This window comes from Lactuca saligna, chromosome 6, assembly GCF_052625555.1.
Source record: "Lactuca saligna cultivar CGN05327 chromosome 6, ASM5262555v1, whole genome shotgun sequence".
In the NCBI taxonomy this organism is placed as follows: domain Eukaryota; kingdom Viridiplantae; phylum Streptophyta; class Magnoliopsida; order Asterales; family Asteraceae; genus Lactuca; species Lactuca saligna.
The window spans coordinates 165266219-165286279 of record NC_136422.1 but is presented as its reverse complement, the minus strand read 5'-3'; the positions used below and the strand labels follow the sequence as shown (position 1 = coordinate 165286279).

At 32.7% G+C, this 20061-nt stretch overlaps 1 protein-coding gene across 4 annotated transcripts; it reads left to right on the top strand.

Moving 5' to 3' along the window:
* The first annotated feature begins 986 nt into the window (after window positions 1-986).
* Window positions 987-16085, top strand: LOC145001395 (uncharacterized). Of its 4 annotated transcripts, none has more exons than XM_078960766.1 (6): window positions 987-1101; window positions 1207-1363; window positions 1734-2222; window positions 2565-2690; window positions 13941-14428; window positions 15260-16085. In XM_078960766.1, the coding sequence occupies exons 2-6, from the start codon at window positions 1222-1224 to the stop codon at window positions 15869-15871; spliced, it is 1857 nt and encodes a 618-aa protein (XP_078816892.1). In that variant the 5' UTR covers window positions 987-1101; window positions 1207-1221; the 3' UTR covers window positions 15872-16085. The 4 variants fall into 4 exon arrangements, with proteins under 4 accessions (XP_078816892.1, XP_078816893.1, XP_078816891.1 ...); XM_078960767.1 differs by having other exon boundaries at window positions 987-1134; window positions 2568-2690; XM_078960765.1 differs by having other exon boundaries at window positions 987-1134.
* Window positions 16086-20061: the final 3976 nt, after the last annotated feature.

Here is a 20061-nt window from a genome sequence, read left to right as displayed (position 1 = left end):
ACTTAGGTTAATAGATTAATCGGTTAGACGAAGATTAATCGAAGACCATAAATTGTTAATTCATTGAGTAGTGGAAGAAAACAATGAAAAAGCTCTAGTTTGGTGCTTGTGGCTGATTTATTATTTAGGCAGAGAAGAAAAAAAAATATGGAACATAATGAAGACGCCTCTGACGACTATTACAAAAGGTCGCCGGAGGTGGAAGGCGTTGGTTGTGGGTTGTGGTCCGCAATGATGTTTTAACCTAGAACTCCGATACCACGTTAGATAATGGATTGATTGATTCTCAAAAAACAATTACATAATAATATATAGAGAATACCTAAATTCTAATGACTAAACCCTAAATGGCTTGGACCTAAACCCTTTACTTAACTTTTGAAATATTGGGACCAAATCTAATTCATTGCCAAGCATTGTATTCATTGGTTCCTTCTGTCGGTTTCGGTTTTGTGATGGTTCCATCAATGAAGCCGACCTTATTTTTAGCCCGGAGAAAGTCTTTTATCTTCGTGCACCGGTCGGCATAATTGTTGTTACCAAGGTTTTCATTGACATGTATTTGTTGTGGATAGTCGGGGTGGATGTAGAAAGCTGAATTCGGATCAAATGAAGGGTTAGTATATGCGCCGGAGCCACTGACCGTAGTATCACCCCATATAAAATTTGAAGAATAAAAATTAACTTCAATTATGTTTCTATCACTCGAGGGTTATATAGGAATCCGATTAGAATTGGAAGCAAAAACGAATTCTATACATGTTAAAAGAATAACACCTAAGGATAAGAAAGGATAAGGATAAACATAACTTAAATACTAATTATCTAATCAACGTGATATTTCCTTTAAATAACATATATTCTGATCTTGGTAAATGACTATTTGCATCTCCAAAATCTAAAATATATTATTAAAATACTAGCTAGTCTTTGTATATTAGTTTTTGACAAGTCATATATCTCGATTAAAGAACAGATCTGGATGTACTACCTTTTAGTGTCTTCCTCACAAAATCTTTTAATAGATCAATAGATTCTTAATTAGATTATCAGTTCATTCATAGATACATGCATACATACAAACAAAGCTATAGAACCTCGGTAAAAACCACTCTTCTGTCTATTTAATGTCAGGTAATTTTCAAATCCTTTCTAAATGGTTTTGAGGTTCCATTTTGATTCTAATGTTGTGCCTTCGCGTTGTAGTAAGCATCTAAAGAAATGAGCTCATCAAGTGGGATCTTAGGTTCAATTCAGCTGAATTCCATCAGCCAGCATCATCAAATTCACATTCCTAGTGCTTCACACAGTAACTCACCACAACCACGACCATTAAACCTACCTCGTCAAGATCTACTCGATGGTAAGTCCTTCTCGGCATTATGTTATCATGAGATTCATATGAAGCATTACACATCATTACATCATCATTTCAACTACATTAGCAGAGATCAAGTTTAACTTAATTGGTCTCATGGTTTTTCTTGAAACAAATAACCTCAAAAAAAAGGCTACCACATTTTCCTTACCTTCCTTATATCATCAATAAAACCAATATCATGAATTTATATATGCAAAATACTGTCCATTGACCGATTTGTTTTCATTGCATTATAATATATTTCTTATGGAGAGACTAGCTAGAGTTTAGATAGTTTCATATTAATCATTTCGAAAAGAAAACTACTTAATGTTATAAAAATTGAGTATAGCTTCATTCTGGGATTATACAGATGGAAGAAGAGAAGAATTCCTTGAAATCTGTTTTCCCCTCTACAAAGCATCAATGGCGGGTGATTGGGAAAATGCTAAAGACATTTTAGACAAACGTCAAGAGCTGGTAAGGTTTAGCATCAATAGAAACAATGAAACAGCACTTCACGTTGCAGCGTATAAAGGAAACACCTTTTTTGTGGAAAATCTGGTGAGGTTGATGGAAAACGAGGACTTGGAGCTTCAGAATAGCAGTTCCAACACTGCTCTATGTTTAGCAGCTGTAGCTGGACATGTTAAAGTGGCTGAGATTCTGGTTAACAAGCACAAGGCCTTGATCGATATCACTGGTTGTCAAGAAAAGATGCCACTTTACATGGCAGCTTTATCGGGAAAGAAAGCTATGGTGAAGTATTTGTATAAAAATTCTGAAAGAATGACTAGCGGTTTTTGGACAGATGAGAGTCGGGGACGTGTTCTCTTGGCATGTGTTGAGGCTGAGCTATTTGGTAAGTATTTTTGTGTTGCCATGCAATAATTCATGTGTTGCTTTTATTTGCTATTGAGCATTTCAATCATTATCAAAAGTTTCTACTTTCTACATATGTTTTATTTGGATCTTTACTAGATAAATAAGTTGACACATTTCTTTTGATTACCTTTTTTATATATAGCTTCCAGATTATGGTATTAGAGTGAATTCAACGTATTTGTACTATGTATTCTATTGGTCAATATTGACTTTTGTTGTTCTTTTTGCCAAGGTTCTCAATATGCAAAAAATTCCATTATTATTCACTTTTCTTCCACTAGTCATCATGTTACCGTATTAACCAAATATCAACTACTAGTAGATGTCGCGCTACAAATAGTGAAAGATCGTCCAGAACTTGCCGTGAGCGAAAGAAGTCTACTTGGAGTTCTAGCACGGAACTCTGGTGCATTTAGGAAACAATATAATTTGATCCAAAGAATTGGTAAGAATCTCTACTCCTTGATTGGATTTTCTTGGTAATCATCTCATTCATGGAATGAATATCTATTTTTGTGTGTGTTTTAGGAAGAAAATAATTGGTATTTATACAATACACATAAACGCATTTACAATGCATTGAAATCTATAAAGTTTAATAGATTGTCACATCATTATTTTATATTCTATACAATACTATCATTTTTTTTCTTATAATACATTGAACTCTATAAAGTTCAGTGGAACATTACAAGCTAATTTATAATATTTATTTAAGAATTATAAAACTTTCATTTTTCTCATTGAAAAATTCAATGATCATTGAACTCCAAATCCGTTGACTGCTAAGATGACATCTCATAAATGTAAAGTTCCATCCATTGAATGACAACTAAACTTGTCATCTTATTCAGCTCTTTCATTGAACTCACAATTACAGATGCTCTTAGGGCTTTTATTTACGACCTCATCCCCCCTTACATGTTTGCCATAAACTTAGAAACCGATCAAATATCCACATATTTATCATAGAGCGATATTGCCAAGGTTTATCAATTTAGCGACTGGTAGCTGATTTATATGATTAGAGAATTTTGATATCCCCTATTTTTCAAAACAAAAAAACTTTTCTTTATTCTTTCAATACCATGCCGTCTTTGTTGCGGAAAATCCCAGTTTAATAAAATATTTATTAGTAATAAATGTTGTATCAAAATAACAAAAAACTACATATGTCATAAATTAATACATAACATATGTTACAACGTAAAGACATAGTAGTCCTGAATATTATTACATGTTGTCTTGTTATTCACTCAACATTCCTATTCAAGTTCCACCAACTTTAGTAAGTGTGTCATGTTTGAGAACTGATGAGATACATAAGGTTTTCAATCCCATAATATTATAATGATAATAAATCATATTATTAATCCCGTAAAAGAAAGATTACCAAAAAATGTAGATATATAATACAACATACATATCTATAAGACAATATACCTATAGTTACCCAATCTAATTGATTCTCGCAAACCTTATCAACGATCATCAGGAAGAATCACATTACCTGATGAATCATTGTCAGTAATGGTGTGTCTACACAACTAGGGGATTCCTTGTCCGGTGTTAAGTCACAAGGCAACCAAGATTTGTTTAGAGTATTTGATGAATATGGTATCCCATGATTCTTCTACGTCTATGAGTTATAAATCCATGCTAACAACGTAATTCACAAGATCATATAGAATAATCAAGTGTTGTAATCTTATTCTGGTATATGACTCAGACATACCCATTCATTGTCTGATTTAAGCACACCTATTCATTGTTTGAAGGAGGTGGAATACTACACTCCATTTCCTATCTCACATGTTACCCTAGAAACTACTCATTATTCAACTTAATTTGAACCAAGCATATAGATAAATAAGTCTTAGTTTATAACTAGATAATATTACAATACATTTAGTTAACTTCAAATACAAATTTTCTATTCATGTAATACTATCACAATACATGATGTACATTAAGCACATAATAAAAATAGCAAGCATTCTATATACATTTAATATTTTAAGTAACAAATACTTTTATTGAGATTGTGTATCAAGAAAGTAACTATGCACTCACCTTATTAAAGGTGAAAGATTTTCAGGTAAGATAACTCTTCGTCTAACACTTTTTCTCTCCCTTTTAAATGAGCTAGATACAAATATTACTATGTTTTAGTTTTCATTTATATTTATATTACTCAAGATTATATTAACTATTTTCCAGACTCTTCATTAATCCCAAAAAATACCAAGTTCTATCAAATAAGGAATGACCACGTAAGATGATATTGGATGTAGGATCCATTTGGTAAATAAATATTTTTTTTTTGAAAAGTCCATTTTAAACACCTCATTAAGATCTTGCCTCGAACCACGCCCATAGGTAGATCAATCAGTAACTGATATTACTGATAAATCTTATTTATATGTTCATCATAACAATAATGAACACAATATAAATTACACTTTAACGTCCCAAAAATTCAAATAAAAAATTCATACAACCATATATTCCAAAACTAACAATGTAACATCAAAGTAAATCAAAAGTAATCAATGCAGAAAAATCCATCAGGGGATGCTGTGCAGTCAAGCCAGATCATTCCTTTTGGAATTGTTAGTACCTGAAAATGTTTAAACTACATAATCGTAAGCATAAAGCTTAACGAGTTCCCTAAAATACCACATACCATACATATAATATGTAACATCCCAAATTAACAAGTAATTTTTTTTATGTTTAAGTAAACCAAAATAACCATTCTTTCATTCCATAAGCCCATCAAAGTATAGAGTTGTATTAAATAGTTATCAGACTACAAAACAAGTCATACAATTTGGAACGCTGGTAGTGCAATGCAATCACGTCAAGTTATTCCCTTTGGAATAGGAAGCACCTGAAACATAAACATAAATCGTAACACAAAGCTTAGTAAGTTTCCCAAAATACCACATACCATACATACATCGGGCCCTACCCGACATTCATTAGGCCCTGCCCGACATCGGGCACCACCCGGTTAACAAGCCTGCCCGTAACATGTGGTAGGCCCCACCCAACACATATAATGGATAACCAACTCTCCCCTACTTGGGGTTCGAACTCGAACTAATTGGTGCTCGCAATCAGTTATTTCCCAATTAGGGCTAAACCAATCCATCCCTATGATAACCTTGCTCTTACGCAAAAGGATAAGAACCAAATCAATCAGACACCACTCGCTAAATAACTCCAACACACAACCTCGATGAACCCTCAATACTCGCACTGGATGATCATTGGTGATCTCTACCTCTAATGGATAATCAATCTCCCCAGAAGCGTCACCAAATCTCTTGCAGAGCGCAAGAGATACAAATAATCGGGTGGCTCTCGAATAAAAAAGAACTAAACTGGAACACCATTCACTAGGAACGTCCCTATACAACAACATATATAAAATAAGCATAAACATCAAAGCAATAAATGAGATAAGGAGAAGATACATACTAGTAACCACATCTGGTGCTGTATGAGCCTCTATGACTGTCAGTTGGAAAGCTCGACTCCTCATAACTGGTACCTATGCCTTTCCCTGGCGGCTGTCAGTGATACTCAATGTCTCCATAGTGGGTGGTGCTATCACTCCCACTGTCAAACTCGGGAAATTGGCCTTCTTGTGGACCCTTTGATTGCAATGGAAGCAAATCAAACTTGATCCCTGGGTGTTGGTGGTGACGGTGCAATTCCTACTGTAGTGACCAGTCTTGCCGCACATGAAGCAACCAGAACCACCTACCCTACAAGCCCCCTCGTGCGTCTTTCCATACTTGCTACAAAAGCTTTGAACCTGTTGGCCCCTCGATTAAGAATAAAAAACCTTGGGCTTTTTTGTTGATCCCTCTAATACCTAAGCCCAAACCGACTTCCTCTTCCTCACAGTCATCACATCATCTCCCGTTCCTGAGCCCTCGCTATCATGTCCTCTAAGGTCCTACAGCTGGGCATGCTCACAAACTCTCATATCTCATCCTTTAACATCTCATGGTACATGGCCTTGTTCATCTCCTTGTCCGCCACATACTGTAGAACCAGTAAAGCCCTTTCACGGAACATGGAAATGATCTCCGCCACAGTCTCAGTAGTCTGGTAAAGGTCCTGGAACTCCCTCGCTAGCTGCAAAGCCTCGATCACTGGTGCAAACTCAAATTTGAATCTCATCACAAAATCATACCAAGTCATCGTCTCGACCACCTTTCCTCCCAAGGCATGACCTACCTCTTCCCACCAATCACAAGCTCTGTCTTTCAGAAGACATGATGCAAGTTTGACCTTTGAACCTTCGGGACAAAAGCTAGTACAAAAAGCATTCGTGATGTCTTCCGACCATTTCTTACTAAAATTTGATCATTCTTCCCGAAGAAAGCCCCACATGCACAGAACTCTCAAAAGGTGAGAGTGCGCGGTCCCACTATAGACACTATCTCAGTACGAAATGCGCCCAAAGAGCACCAAAAACATAAAAAATGGGCCAAAACCACAAATTAGGATTAGGGTTAGGGTTCTATGAGGTTTGAGGTGATGTAGGATGATAATGAACCCTAAATTTGAGTTAATGAGGTTTAAATACAAATGTAACCCTAAAAGATCATGGGCTTGGGCTGCAGCCTTCCTCACGATGTGACCATACACACTTGTCATGTCATGACATGCTTCTTGGACTTGTCATGTCGTGACCACCTTATGGTCATGCCGTGACACCCGGTTTTCCCCCAAAACCACAATTTTGATTCCTTAATACCCTAAACCGATCCATTTTGGAAACGGGTGTTACATACACCCAATAAGCATAGTACGTGTAACTTACCTTACATGATCGTCTAGCGAACAATTAGAATTTCGTGAGCGTGACTTTGAAGTTGAATTTTTTTTGTTGGGTGTTTTTCTACGTTGCAACACCTCTCTAAGATATTCCAGATCAAGCAATCGAATCAGGAGAGTAAGAGAGAAAGCCGAGAGAAAGGTGTGAACTGAGAAATGGAATTTTGAAGCTATTTATATCCTTTTTTTTGAAAAGCACCTCGTCTTATGTGGCCGACTTATATGATGCCACATCATTGGTGGTTGTAGCGGTACCGTTCCCTCTTGCTACCATGTGGCGGCTTGGCAACCAAGTTTTACCAACTAATGTATAAGTTTCTTTGGATAATCATAAATTTCGCATACGAGTTCCATTTTCGATGTTATTTATATCCATGGTTTCATAATTTCATATACATCAACTTTCATCAAGACTAATTTGGCTAAAAAGTAATCTATTTTCACTTTGATACTTATAAAGAATATACAATGAAATGATCTTATGAAATTCATAGCTTCTTCATACAATGTCATATTTTGGCGGTCTTTATACTCACGAGTTCGTATTCACGACTACAACAAATTTCATATAGATTATTTATTCATTTGTAAAAGTAACTCAAAAATTATTTATATGCAAATAATATTTATTTTACACTATGATCTTATCCTTATAATTTTTTCATTATTATGTTACTTAAAACAATTTGTTAAGTTTATAACAAGATTTTTTATACAAATATTGTATAACCATAATATTTGACCGTGTATATATATATATATATATATATATATATATATATATATATATATATATATATATATATATATATACAAAAAAGCTGACAAACATGACACCCAGATAAACTAGTCTTTATTACAAAAGAGTTAAACGACTAGAGAAATGGGATTTAAGGACACGGTCGCCTGAATGGCTAAGGTGTTGATTCCATAAGGATGGACTACATGAAAGGAGAGAAAATGGATACTAGAATGATTGAGGACCATAGTACAAATCACCCGAGCTATAAATAGGTTCTATTGAGTGCGAAAACTATTCATAGAAAACGCAATATCATCAGAGACAAAAACTTTATTATCACGAGTAAATTTTCGAACAAATATGAGATTATTAAGAATATGAAGTGTGAAAAGCACATTACGTAGGTGTAAAGGCCGATGAAAATTTGGTTTATAAGTGTGTCTAGTATAGGTTATGGGTATAGATAAACCATTCCTCTAAGGAAGGATTTAATATTGCTTCTAGAGGGAACATTATGTAGTATACCTGAGTCGGACGCCAAATGATTTATTGCCCAATACCCATGTACCAGTTGTTGTTGCATTGTGAATATAGTGAACACTCATAGAATTGAAAGCCTAAGATATGTATGTGGGTTAAATATGATATTTGATATGTGGGCATTGTAGAGAACCACTGCCATCGTGGAGTGAGGCCCGATATTAACGAGACACCATAGAACACCATCAGATTGGGGGTTATCGATTGACATAAGGCAACATCGAGGATACTCGGTTGTTTAGAGGTTGGGGCAATTTAGCATGGAAACTATAAAGCAATGATATTGGTATAGAAGAAGCTCAATGATGATGGTACATGGTCGGTTGAAGGGCTGCCAAAGTAAACCTACCAAGGCAACGACGCATGGTGTCGGAGTCATTGTTACGACGAGATTGAGATGAGTGGAGTTTGATCCCAAAAGATTGACATGACAGAATAGTTTAAAAACAGTAGGATAAGAAGGGTGGTCTGTATGGATATGTTGTTGAGGTTGGATGCGAGAAAGCCTTTATTCTTCCAATATAATGATAGAAAGAGCCTTTAGGAAGCTTATAAGTAGGACATAGTGACATCAGATTTGTAACGATGTTTTTAAATCTCACGGTCAAATCTTTGTTGAGATAATTGACATAGGTCTTATTGGGGATGAGAACATCAGTATTTTCTAATATATATAAGAGACGAGCTTCATCTTTTGGAAATTCTGGGAAATTGTATTATCGCCATAGTGACGAAACAAAAAACCACGTGGTTTCTTATGTAAATAAAACTAAAAATTTATGAAAGAGAAACAAATACTAGTAGTGGCGGGTCAGGTTGTATGCCTTAAAATACTTAAACATCATTTCAATAGTAATAAACTCTATGAGGTTTTATATCTTGAAACATATTCATAATTACGTTGTTATCGATACATTTTAAGACATTTTTTTCAATATACGACACTAAACTATACTCGAATTTCATTTTTTTCAACATAAGATACTAAACTATCATTGAAATATATGACACTAAACTATCACTAAAAAATACAGAGACATTCTTGATTCTGGAATTTAAATATGAAATTGAATATTACAAAGTAGCAAACTAATAACTATTATCAATATTTTGTTATATTTCTATTTCCTTATTTTTTTCAATATTAAATGGAGTGAGCCATTGATTAATGAGAGTGTATTAAGATAGTGGGTTACGTAGGTCCTTTGACAATATTATTGTAGTTCCTTATTATTTTTAATTAATACCTTGCTTTATTAAAAATTAAAAAAGGTAGGTCCTAGGACTCACCTTCCTTGTTACTTGCTACGCCCCTTTAGCCATTAACCAGTGTACGAACTTCACTATCTAACTCGATGACACATGCATCTTTTTGTTGGAAAAATGGTTTTCAGGACTTTTCCAAATTGATTGAGCGTTTCCATTTTTTCAAGGATAATTCTGAAGAACGACCATATGATGGTGTCGTAGATCTACACTTTGACAATATAATCAAGTTTGTGCCATTCGGGGTTGTTAATCGTGGGGGGTGGGAGAGCCATCAATGTTTTTGAGTACACCAAAATCATTGCAGTCTGTCTCGAAGAGCTTGCATCAGGTAACATAGTTTAACTCGTTAAGATCTAGGGTTAATGGAACATATGCCTTAATGTTGGTTATGTCGTAGGGATTTTGGTTTGTGACGAATAAGTTTTCAGCCATGGTGAGCCAAGAAAGAGGGTTGAGAAGGTAGAAAGGAGAGAAGAGGAGGAGTAGCAGCGATGTAAAGGAGGTCGAATGTTAGGGTTCGCCAGAGAGAGAGAGAGAGAGAGAGAGAGAGAGAGAGAGAGAGATGATACCATATTAAAGAATGCTATTTACAATAACTGGAGATTGGATTGATCGATAACATATTACAACAATAGGCTACAATGTACACTAATAACCATGGCAGTTTTGCAAGTCCCATACCTACAAAATGTTGACATAGAGAATATGATTAGTAAAGAATATATACCGACAAAAATTTCAACGTACTTACTCATTTTACCAAAAAATATGAATCAAACCACATATATAAGTGGATCAACTCTATATTCTAGTGATTGGAGCGGTTTTACAGTATGCTATATAATGTTCATTAATATGTTGGTTGCGGTTCTATCGCTAGACATGCTCTCTATTCTAGTGATTGGAGCGGTCAACTAAGGGGATCAACTCTTAAACATCAAAGGGCAGGACTCTTAAGAGAGTCTTCCATCAAGACTTTAGTATCTCAAGAGTCTAATCATAATCATAGTGATAATTAATGAAAACCTCCTAATAAAGGTCTTAACTTGATATAAATTATTACTTATAACAAGCCAACAATAATATTCAGGAGAATAAAATGTTCACACAAAGAATATGATTAGTAGAAAATATATACGGACAAAAAGTTCAATGTACTTACTATTTTACCAAAAAATATGAATCAAACAATATATATATATATATATATATATATATATATATATATATATATATATATATATAATATGGATGGACAACTGTTATGTGGACGTGTGGACAATACTATTCTATGAGAATTACTAAGAGAATAAGTTGTTTAGTAATACGAATATGTTCAACCTCAAACAACTATTGTCATTTTCATGCATTCTTATTAATTCTTATTCATTTTTGTTCTCACACATCGTTTTTCACTCATTTTGATTCTTATAGAATATGACTAGATAAATAGTCTGATAACATTCTAACAGAATGAGAATAATAATAAAAACTCTGTAATATCCTTATAGACGATTTAATTAGTAAGAATGTGTGATAATGATACTAGTTATGTAAGATTAAACGTATTCATATTATTAAACAACATATTTTCTTTGTTATTGTCACATAATAACATTGTCCACACATCTGCACAATAAATATCAATCTACATTTGAACCTAGCTCTCTCTCTTTCTCTTTCTCTCTCTCTCTCTCACTATATATATATATGTGTGTGTGTGTGTGTGTATATATATATATATATATATATATATATATATATATATATAAGGGGATCAACTCTATATTCTAGTGGTTGGAGTGGTTTTACAATAGGCTATATAATGTACACTAATATGTTGGTTACAGTTCTAGTTCTATCAGTGAACATGCTCTCTATTCTAGTGATTAGGATCAACTCGTAAACATCAAAGGGTAGGACTCTTAAGAGAGTCTTCCATCGAGACTTTAACATCTCAAGAGTCTAAGCATAATCATAATGATAATTAATCAAAACCTCGTAATAAAGGTCTTAACTTATATAAAGTGGTTAGACCATCTTTAAGGTTAAAATGTATTATTAATACCAGCCTGAAAACGGAAAGCTGTGCTACATTATTCAATAAAATTGATAACATATCATTAGTTAGTCTATTGGCACTAGAGATTTTTCTTGTACGTGTTATTGAGAATTATTACTCATTTACTAACTTGATATCTCTCCAGGGCCGACCCAATAGGGCGGGCAAGCTGGGCGATGATCCCGGGTCTCGTTACGGTTTGGGGCCCCAAAATTATATCTGTCTTTTACTTTATATATATGAATTGTTTTAAAGTTTATGCAACATTTCCTTAGGCTAGATGTTTAGTATAGTGCCAAGTAATTTTGGAGGCTTCCTATTTAGATGAATTGTAAGGATATATATGAAATTCTCCCTATTTATTTATTTTTTAATACCTTTAAAAACTAACGTTTTACCGAATTTTATTGAGTTTTCAATTCAAATTACAGAAATAGTCATTTCATTCTTCTTTGTTATTAAAAAATCATCCAATTTATAGAAATTATTACTAGACTCTTAGTTTTTTTTTTTTTTTACAAACCACTCAAATATTTATTTCATTTAAAATTTTGGTCTTTTTCTAGTCATTATCATGGATAAATTTTCTATTTATATATGGGATTTTCTACATTGCATTATCTTTTAATATATAATAACTATTATTTATAGTTTTGTTATCAAAAATCATGCTAACCTACCTGTTTTTCACCAAACTATGATTTCTTTTTTCAAAACACTCATCTTTTTTTTTCTTTTTTTTTTCAGACACCAAAGTGGTAGTTTTTCAAAATGGTTCGATTATGTGTTTTTTTTCTTTGTCATTAGTTTTTTTGTGCTAACCTAGTGGTTTATTGTATCATTGTATTATTTTCATAACATATATATATATATATATATATATATATATATATATATATATATATATATATATATATATATATATATATATAATATTAATAGCAAATGCTTATGTACTTGTCTCTGTTTCATTGTATTATTGTTTTTGATTATTAAATTTTGAGGGGCCTCATTTTTAGTTTTTACCCCGGGCCTCAAATTGACTTGGGACGGCCCTGTATCTCTCTCTCTCTCTCTCTATATATATATATATATATATATATATATATATATATATATATATATATATATATATATATACTAGCCGTAGACCCGCGTAAAGCGGCGGCGAAAAATAGTTTCTCATTCGGCAATAAGTTCTATACGGAAACATGTTAGATTTCAAGTAACACAAAACATATGCATATTGTTATCGATTGGTTTTACGGCAACAAATAAATGTAACCCTCTCAATACAAAAGAAAATAAATATTTTGGTGTGTAGTGTACGTTTATAGTCCTTCATTTTAGAAATCAGGACACATCCATACGAAGTGACTTGCTTATACCTTTATTGGTATTGATAAAGTTAATAAAAGGGAGAATCAAAGTTAATCTTAACAACCCGGTTTGCTTTATACAGATAAGTCTAAACGGATATATCCTATTATCCACTTTACTATCTAAAATTTTAAACCGAAAAATAATAAAATTAATACAAACATATTTCATGGAACATGAATAACAAATGGAATACTAATTTTCTATTAGTCATAAATCATACATAGATATTTTTTCTTATTATTAAACAAAATATTTGATTTTACAACTGATTGGTCAATTTCGATTAGAGGGTATAAATAATAAATAAAGCTTAAAAAAATTACAAATAAAAGGGCATATATAATGGATTATTTGTTTTATTTTAATTGGATAAGAGATTTGGTCAAATTTTTGGAAGAGATAAGATTTCAAAGGTAATCAGATTAAAATTTAATATTATTTTATTGATGATTAGTTGTACTTTACGCTTAGAGAGTTGAACGTCTTAAAAAAATAATATTATTTTATTGGATCTATTTATAGAAATAGTAGGATTTCTTTTATAAGTTAGTAAATATATATATATATATATATATATATATATATATATATATATATATATATATATATATATATATATATATATATATATATATATATATATATATATATATATATATATATATATATATATATATATATATATATATATATATATATAACTGTCATATTGTTATCTTCCAATGTGAATATTCCCTCATGTATTCACACATTTTATTTCTCATTTAAGCACTTTCATTCAAAATTCACTCATAGCCAACTACTCAAAGTAAATAATATCATCCACTTAATTGGTTTCTCAGTTTTCCTAAGCGATGGATATGACGGACTTGTTAACGAGGGAAATCAAGCCATGGAGTTGCTTAGAATCATTTGGGGACATATTATGAAATTGTCCAAAACTAAAATTGACGACATGGTAAGAGGGCATCCTGACCAGATTACGGATGATAAGTACTATTCCTCCGATGTACTATTTGTAGCTGCGGAAATGGGCAACACAGCATTTATAGTCGAGCTAATTCGTCAATATCCAGAGCAAGTACTAGCACTAAATGATAACAAGCAAAGTATTTTTCATGTTGCTGTAACACATCGATATAGGGGTATCTACTCCCTATTGCATGTTCTAGGCTCAATGAAGGAATCAATAATTGATCTTGAAGACGAAAATGGTAATAATATGTTGCATTTAGTCGGGATCCTCAGCAAGACAACAAGGAGTGATTATCTATTGAAGGACATTCCAGGGCCAGCTGCACAACTGATAACAGATCTAGCATGGTTCAAGGTGCATATTTCATTATATTTGGTTTTGATCTTTCATTTCAATTTAATTTATAACAAAAATTATTACTCAAACTGCTTTAGATGTTGCATGAGACAAACTATGAATATTGATAGAAGACACGGAGCATACTAAGACCTTAATTAAATATAAGCCTAGTTTTCTAATCAGTGTTTTCTCATAATCGTCATTCTCATGAAATGCAATATATAATAAATATATGATGAGCTCACTAAGAGGGATACACAAAGTGGGCTACATGGGTTTTATAATACAACATAATACACAATATTATTTAGGTTAACAATTTTAATATGTGTTTTATTAGTTAATGATAGTAAAAAAGTATATCTATGTTTTATTAGTAGTTGGTATTATTAGAAAATTGATAATCACCCTTTCCGTTTATATGACTAGCTAACAAATTAAGCATGATGATTTTTGCTCCTTGGAGATTCGAAGATCCATAAGTATCTTACACACGTGACACGACGATAGCATATCTGCCAAATCAAATCGAAAACACAATACAATACTGTATTAAGTAATTTACTGCATTATCGTTCGCAAAATATTAGTTTATGTTCATAGTTTTCCTTATTTTTTATATATCTTCTTTAGTTAGAGTCTCGTTATTTTTTTCTGAGAGAGAGAGAAAGATAGAGAGAGAGAGAGGTAAACGCATGCATACGTACAAATTAAATACTGAATTAATTAAAACTGGATTTTCTTCCCCTACGTTTTCTTCAGCTAGCCCAAGGTTGAAGGACTTGTGTTGATACAATGTCTTTTATAAATCGATCATGATTATGTAATCTATATATGCATTCACAGAGTGTATGCGCTATGCTCCCTCCTTCCCTTCGAGAAAAGAAGAACAAAGCTGGCATACGACCACGTGAATTATTTAACGAGAATCATAAAGAGCTGGTTGCAAGAGGTGTGGAGTGGACCAAAAAGATATCGTCTGAATTAATGGTGGTTGCCGCACTTATAGCAACCATAAGTTTTGCAGCTTGTATTACATTTGTAGGTGGATACAACCAAGACACAGGTAAGCCTGTGTTCACTGATAACAAGCATCTTAATAGCATTCTTCTATCGAATGGAGTGTCTTTTATATTGGCTTCAACTTCAATTTTCTGTTTCTTATCCATCATTAGCTCTCACTATACAGAAACTGCTTTATTTAGAGTATTATTCATTAAGCTCGCATTTGCTATGACATTTCTTGCCGAGTCGATTATATTTGTGATAGCTGCTTTCTCATACAACTTCATTCTACTCTTCCCAAAAAAGTATATACAGTCGCAATATCTTTTGACAACACTCTCGTATATGGTCAGTTTTCTATTTTTATACTGGTTGATTGGACGTCAGTATTGGTTTCTTGCGACTATCATATTGGATGATAAGTTTCTTCCTCCTAAACGAATCTTGTTTTAGATTTATCACTTCCAACAATAAATCTCACTTTAATTATGAGGTGTAGTTCCGAAGAGTATCTATTTAGATTTGGTGATTTTTATATGGATGATTAATTATGCAGCTTTTCGAAGACATATGTAATTAGGTACATTAATTTTTTTTTTTTTTCTGTATTGATATCATGAGGTGAAATATTGTAATAACACGATTCGATTTGATACATGTCGTTAATGTTTTTTCTCTCTCGTTATTTATTATAGAGTAGGATATAATGAAATTCAAAATTAAAATAAAAACACTTGAAATAGACATTAATACATGAACACAAGCTCCGACAACAACGTTAACAGCTATGGGCTAGCCTTTTCTCTTTATTAGGAGTTGTTTGTTTTTTAAGGACTAGAAGTCCACAATCTACAAGAAAAATACTATTTTTTAAATTTAAATGGCTAAATAAATAGAAATTTAAATAAAATGATTTTTTAAAATAACCAATAGAATATTACAATATCACTAGACAAAAAAGACATGCTTATATATTTTGAGTTTCTTTTAGCAACAACACAAAGACTATATATTTGGAGCTATATATTATTGTTAGATAAATAACCAATCAAAATTACAATGATCTTTTTGACAAAAATTGTCATAAATAACCAATAAAAATTACAAAGTATGCTATCTATTTTGGTAAAAGTAGTAAAGTTCATTGTTATTTGGTGTAGTTTAACTAAGAAAAATTACAATAACATTCCTAGGGGCATTGCCCATTCAACTGATGATTCACCAAAACATGATATTCTCGATTTCTCATTGAAGGCATCACCATTAATGTTGCCCCCTTTGTAAGTTGGAAGCTTTACACTATCTTTCTCTGCATGTATTCGATCTTGGCTTTGCAAACTGAACCGCCATTCTTCCAACCTAAAAAAGCAAATCATTAATTAAGATTATATAATACAATTCCAATCTCATTTAAATGATTAATAGTTCGTTACATTCTTCCAACCTACAAAAGAGCAATTAAATTATCACAACTTCACAACATCAAAATTATCTTCGGTTATACATTCTAGACTCTTGACTAGTTCTAGAGGCTATAAAACAAGTAGATTGTATGCATAGCAAATTGTACTTAAAGTACAAAAACGCAGCACCTCAATTACATAAAATCACACCGTAAGTAACCCTAAACAATTTAAAAACACAACAATGCAATTCTCAATTGCTAAATTACCATATGCTTTAATTCATCAATTACACAATCAAAATTTGCTATTCCTGCCCAGATCCAATATAAAGCCCCGAATGCCCCTCAATTTTTTTCCAGGATTGTAACTTTTTTAGGAAAATTTTGTTTTATGTAATGTATATATACACATCCCTCCAATTATAAATACAAACAAATACTTGGTCTGCTGGTTAAGACACTGACTTATTTAAATAAATGTCATAGGATCAATTCTTGCTCCTTATGTATCTTTTGTTTAACTTTGTTTTATTTTCCTAACTATTTTATCCTACATCGCCAAACACATATTAACTCAACAACAATGATTGGTTTAATGTTGGGCTTTAAAATCGAAACCGAATCGTACAAACCGAAACACCGAACCGATGGGTTGGGATACCCTTTACTTTGACCTTGGCTCCGGCACCCATAAACAGTTAACAAAAAAAATTACTTTAGTGGTGGCTTGAAAAAAAAAGTTAATCTCATAAAATACCTTATACTTTTTTGTTTTTTCGGATTAAACATCAACTTTATTTTTTCTTAAAAAACTTGCATTTTTTCATTTTTTCTATTTCACTCTTTTAGTCATTTTTTTTTTCCGAAATGACTTTTTCGGAAATAAATAAAAAAGACGAGAGCTTTTTTTTGGAAACAATTAGAAGGTTGAGATTTTTTTTTCAGAAAAAAAAAGATAAATTTGAGGGTTTTTCGGAAAAAATTAAAAAATACAAGTTCTTTTTCAAAGGAAAAATAAAGTTAGTGTTTAATCCGGAAAAAAACACAAAATATAAGGTTTTTTAAAAGATTAAAAAAATTAATTAAAAAAAAACTTTCAAGCAACATATTTAATGGGAAAAAAAACAAGAAGAGAACTAAACAAGATGAGAACCACAAAAAAACCCTGAACCTTGGTGGTGGCTTGGAAAAAAAGAGAAGAAAAAAAAATACGAACTTAGGATTGAATGTCGTACATAAAGACGATGACGAAAGAAAGAAGAAAGAAGTTGGGATGACGATGACGAGACAATGGTGGTTGGACAACGATCTTGTACGGAGGTGGTTTGTGAAAGAAGGAAGAAAGAAGACATTGATGGAAGAAAACAGTAGAGTCTAGGAGAAGGAAAAAAAAGGACCTTATCCCAAGTTTGTTTCGAGAAAAAAAACGATCAAAACTTTTTGGTTCTAGGATTTTTTTCTTAAACAAACAGTCTGCCGAGTAAAAAGGTTAGTGTGTTGTCTACACATCACAAACAAAGTGACCAAGAATATCTTTTGTGAAAAGAAAACAACACATTAATCTCTTACTGGATTTACGTCATCTCCAATGTAACAAACTTCGAAGGGTTTAAATGATCACGCACATAACCGTTTCAATTTTCATACAATTCTGTCAACATTCAATTAAACTTCATAAAATTTAATGGATTATATATATATATATATATATATATATATATATATATATATATATATATATATATATATGACAATTTATCATCTTTTTTTATGTATTTATTATTCTATGAATAACTAATTATCAACATGTAACACCTGAATCTTGTTTTGAACTTATGATTTGTGTATTTAAGTTAAGAGTAGGGTTTGGTCCTTTGGTTCATACCACTTCGTGGCGAGGAGTTTACCACAGCGTGGTCATTGCCTTGTCACCACAACGTGATGTCTAGTGTAACCATGGTGGCGCCATCATGGGCTTAAAACCCTAGGGCCCGTATCTTGAGCCCTATTTAAGAAATGATTGGACTAGGGTTTCCTTTAACCCCAACATCCACCCCTTCAGAAAGAGTTCTTCAAACCCTAGCCTATCCCATCCAGATCGATCACCACTTGGACATAACTCGCGAAGTTATGTTTAGAGAAATATTTTCCAAAAACGCGAGTTTCAAGTCTTCGTAGAGAAATCCTTGGAATCAAACAAGGAAGAAGAGAAACATTACATACTTATTGGGAGAGATTCAAAAAGCTATTGGTTTTGTTCCCACAATATGAGATCATTGATTATTAGTTGTACAACTGCTTCTGCGAAGGTCTGACACTCATGGAGCGAAGGCTAATAAATGCTTCAAGTGGTAGATCCTTAGGTGACATGACACCAACTGAAATCCTGAGTTGATAGAAAAACTTGTCATTCAGTCATAACATTCCAAAAACAAAGATGAGTGGTATACTAATTAGCCATGAGGTGTCAAAGAAGTCAACAATGCTCATCTGGAATCCCAAAATTTTGAGTTGACGAAGGTTGTTCTCCTGTTAACAAAGGAAAAAGCTATTACAAAGAAACAATGCAATATCTGCTTAAAAACGGACCATCCAACTGATATGTGTCCATTACTGCAAGAAGATAGTGCTATGGTAAAAGTTGTCGGAGGCTATCAACAAAATTATCAGAACAATTTTTAGGAATGACAACAATATTAGAATCTACTCGGATTCCAGTAATGGAATTTTTAGCCACCGGGTTTTCAGCAGAACTTTCAGAATCAGCAGCAACAATATTACCAGAGTTTAAATTTTCAGAACCAAGCTTCAAATCAGTAAACTAGTAGTTCCAGTGTGGCCTTAGAAGACATTATAAAAAGTTTAGCCATGAGCACCCAAGCATTCCAAAACGAAACCAGAGCTAGTATCAAGAATCTGGAACAACAAGTGTCTCAACTTGCCACTTCTATGGGTCGAATGGAATCTCAAGAAAGTTACAGGGACACATTGAAAACAATCCAAAGCACAATATGAGGGCTAATTCCTTGAGAAGTGGGAAGAGTTATGAAGACCCAAGGAAATATGAACCATAAAAAGAGGATGAAGAAGGATCTGAAGAAGTTTTGAGTGACAAATAAGAGGAAAAAGATAAAGGAAAAAAAACTCCAGAACTAGTGAAGTCGAATATGGAGGAGTACAAGCCGTTTCGTCCATTCCCATCAAGACTGAAGAGTACAAAGCGCAAGCAAGAGGATGA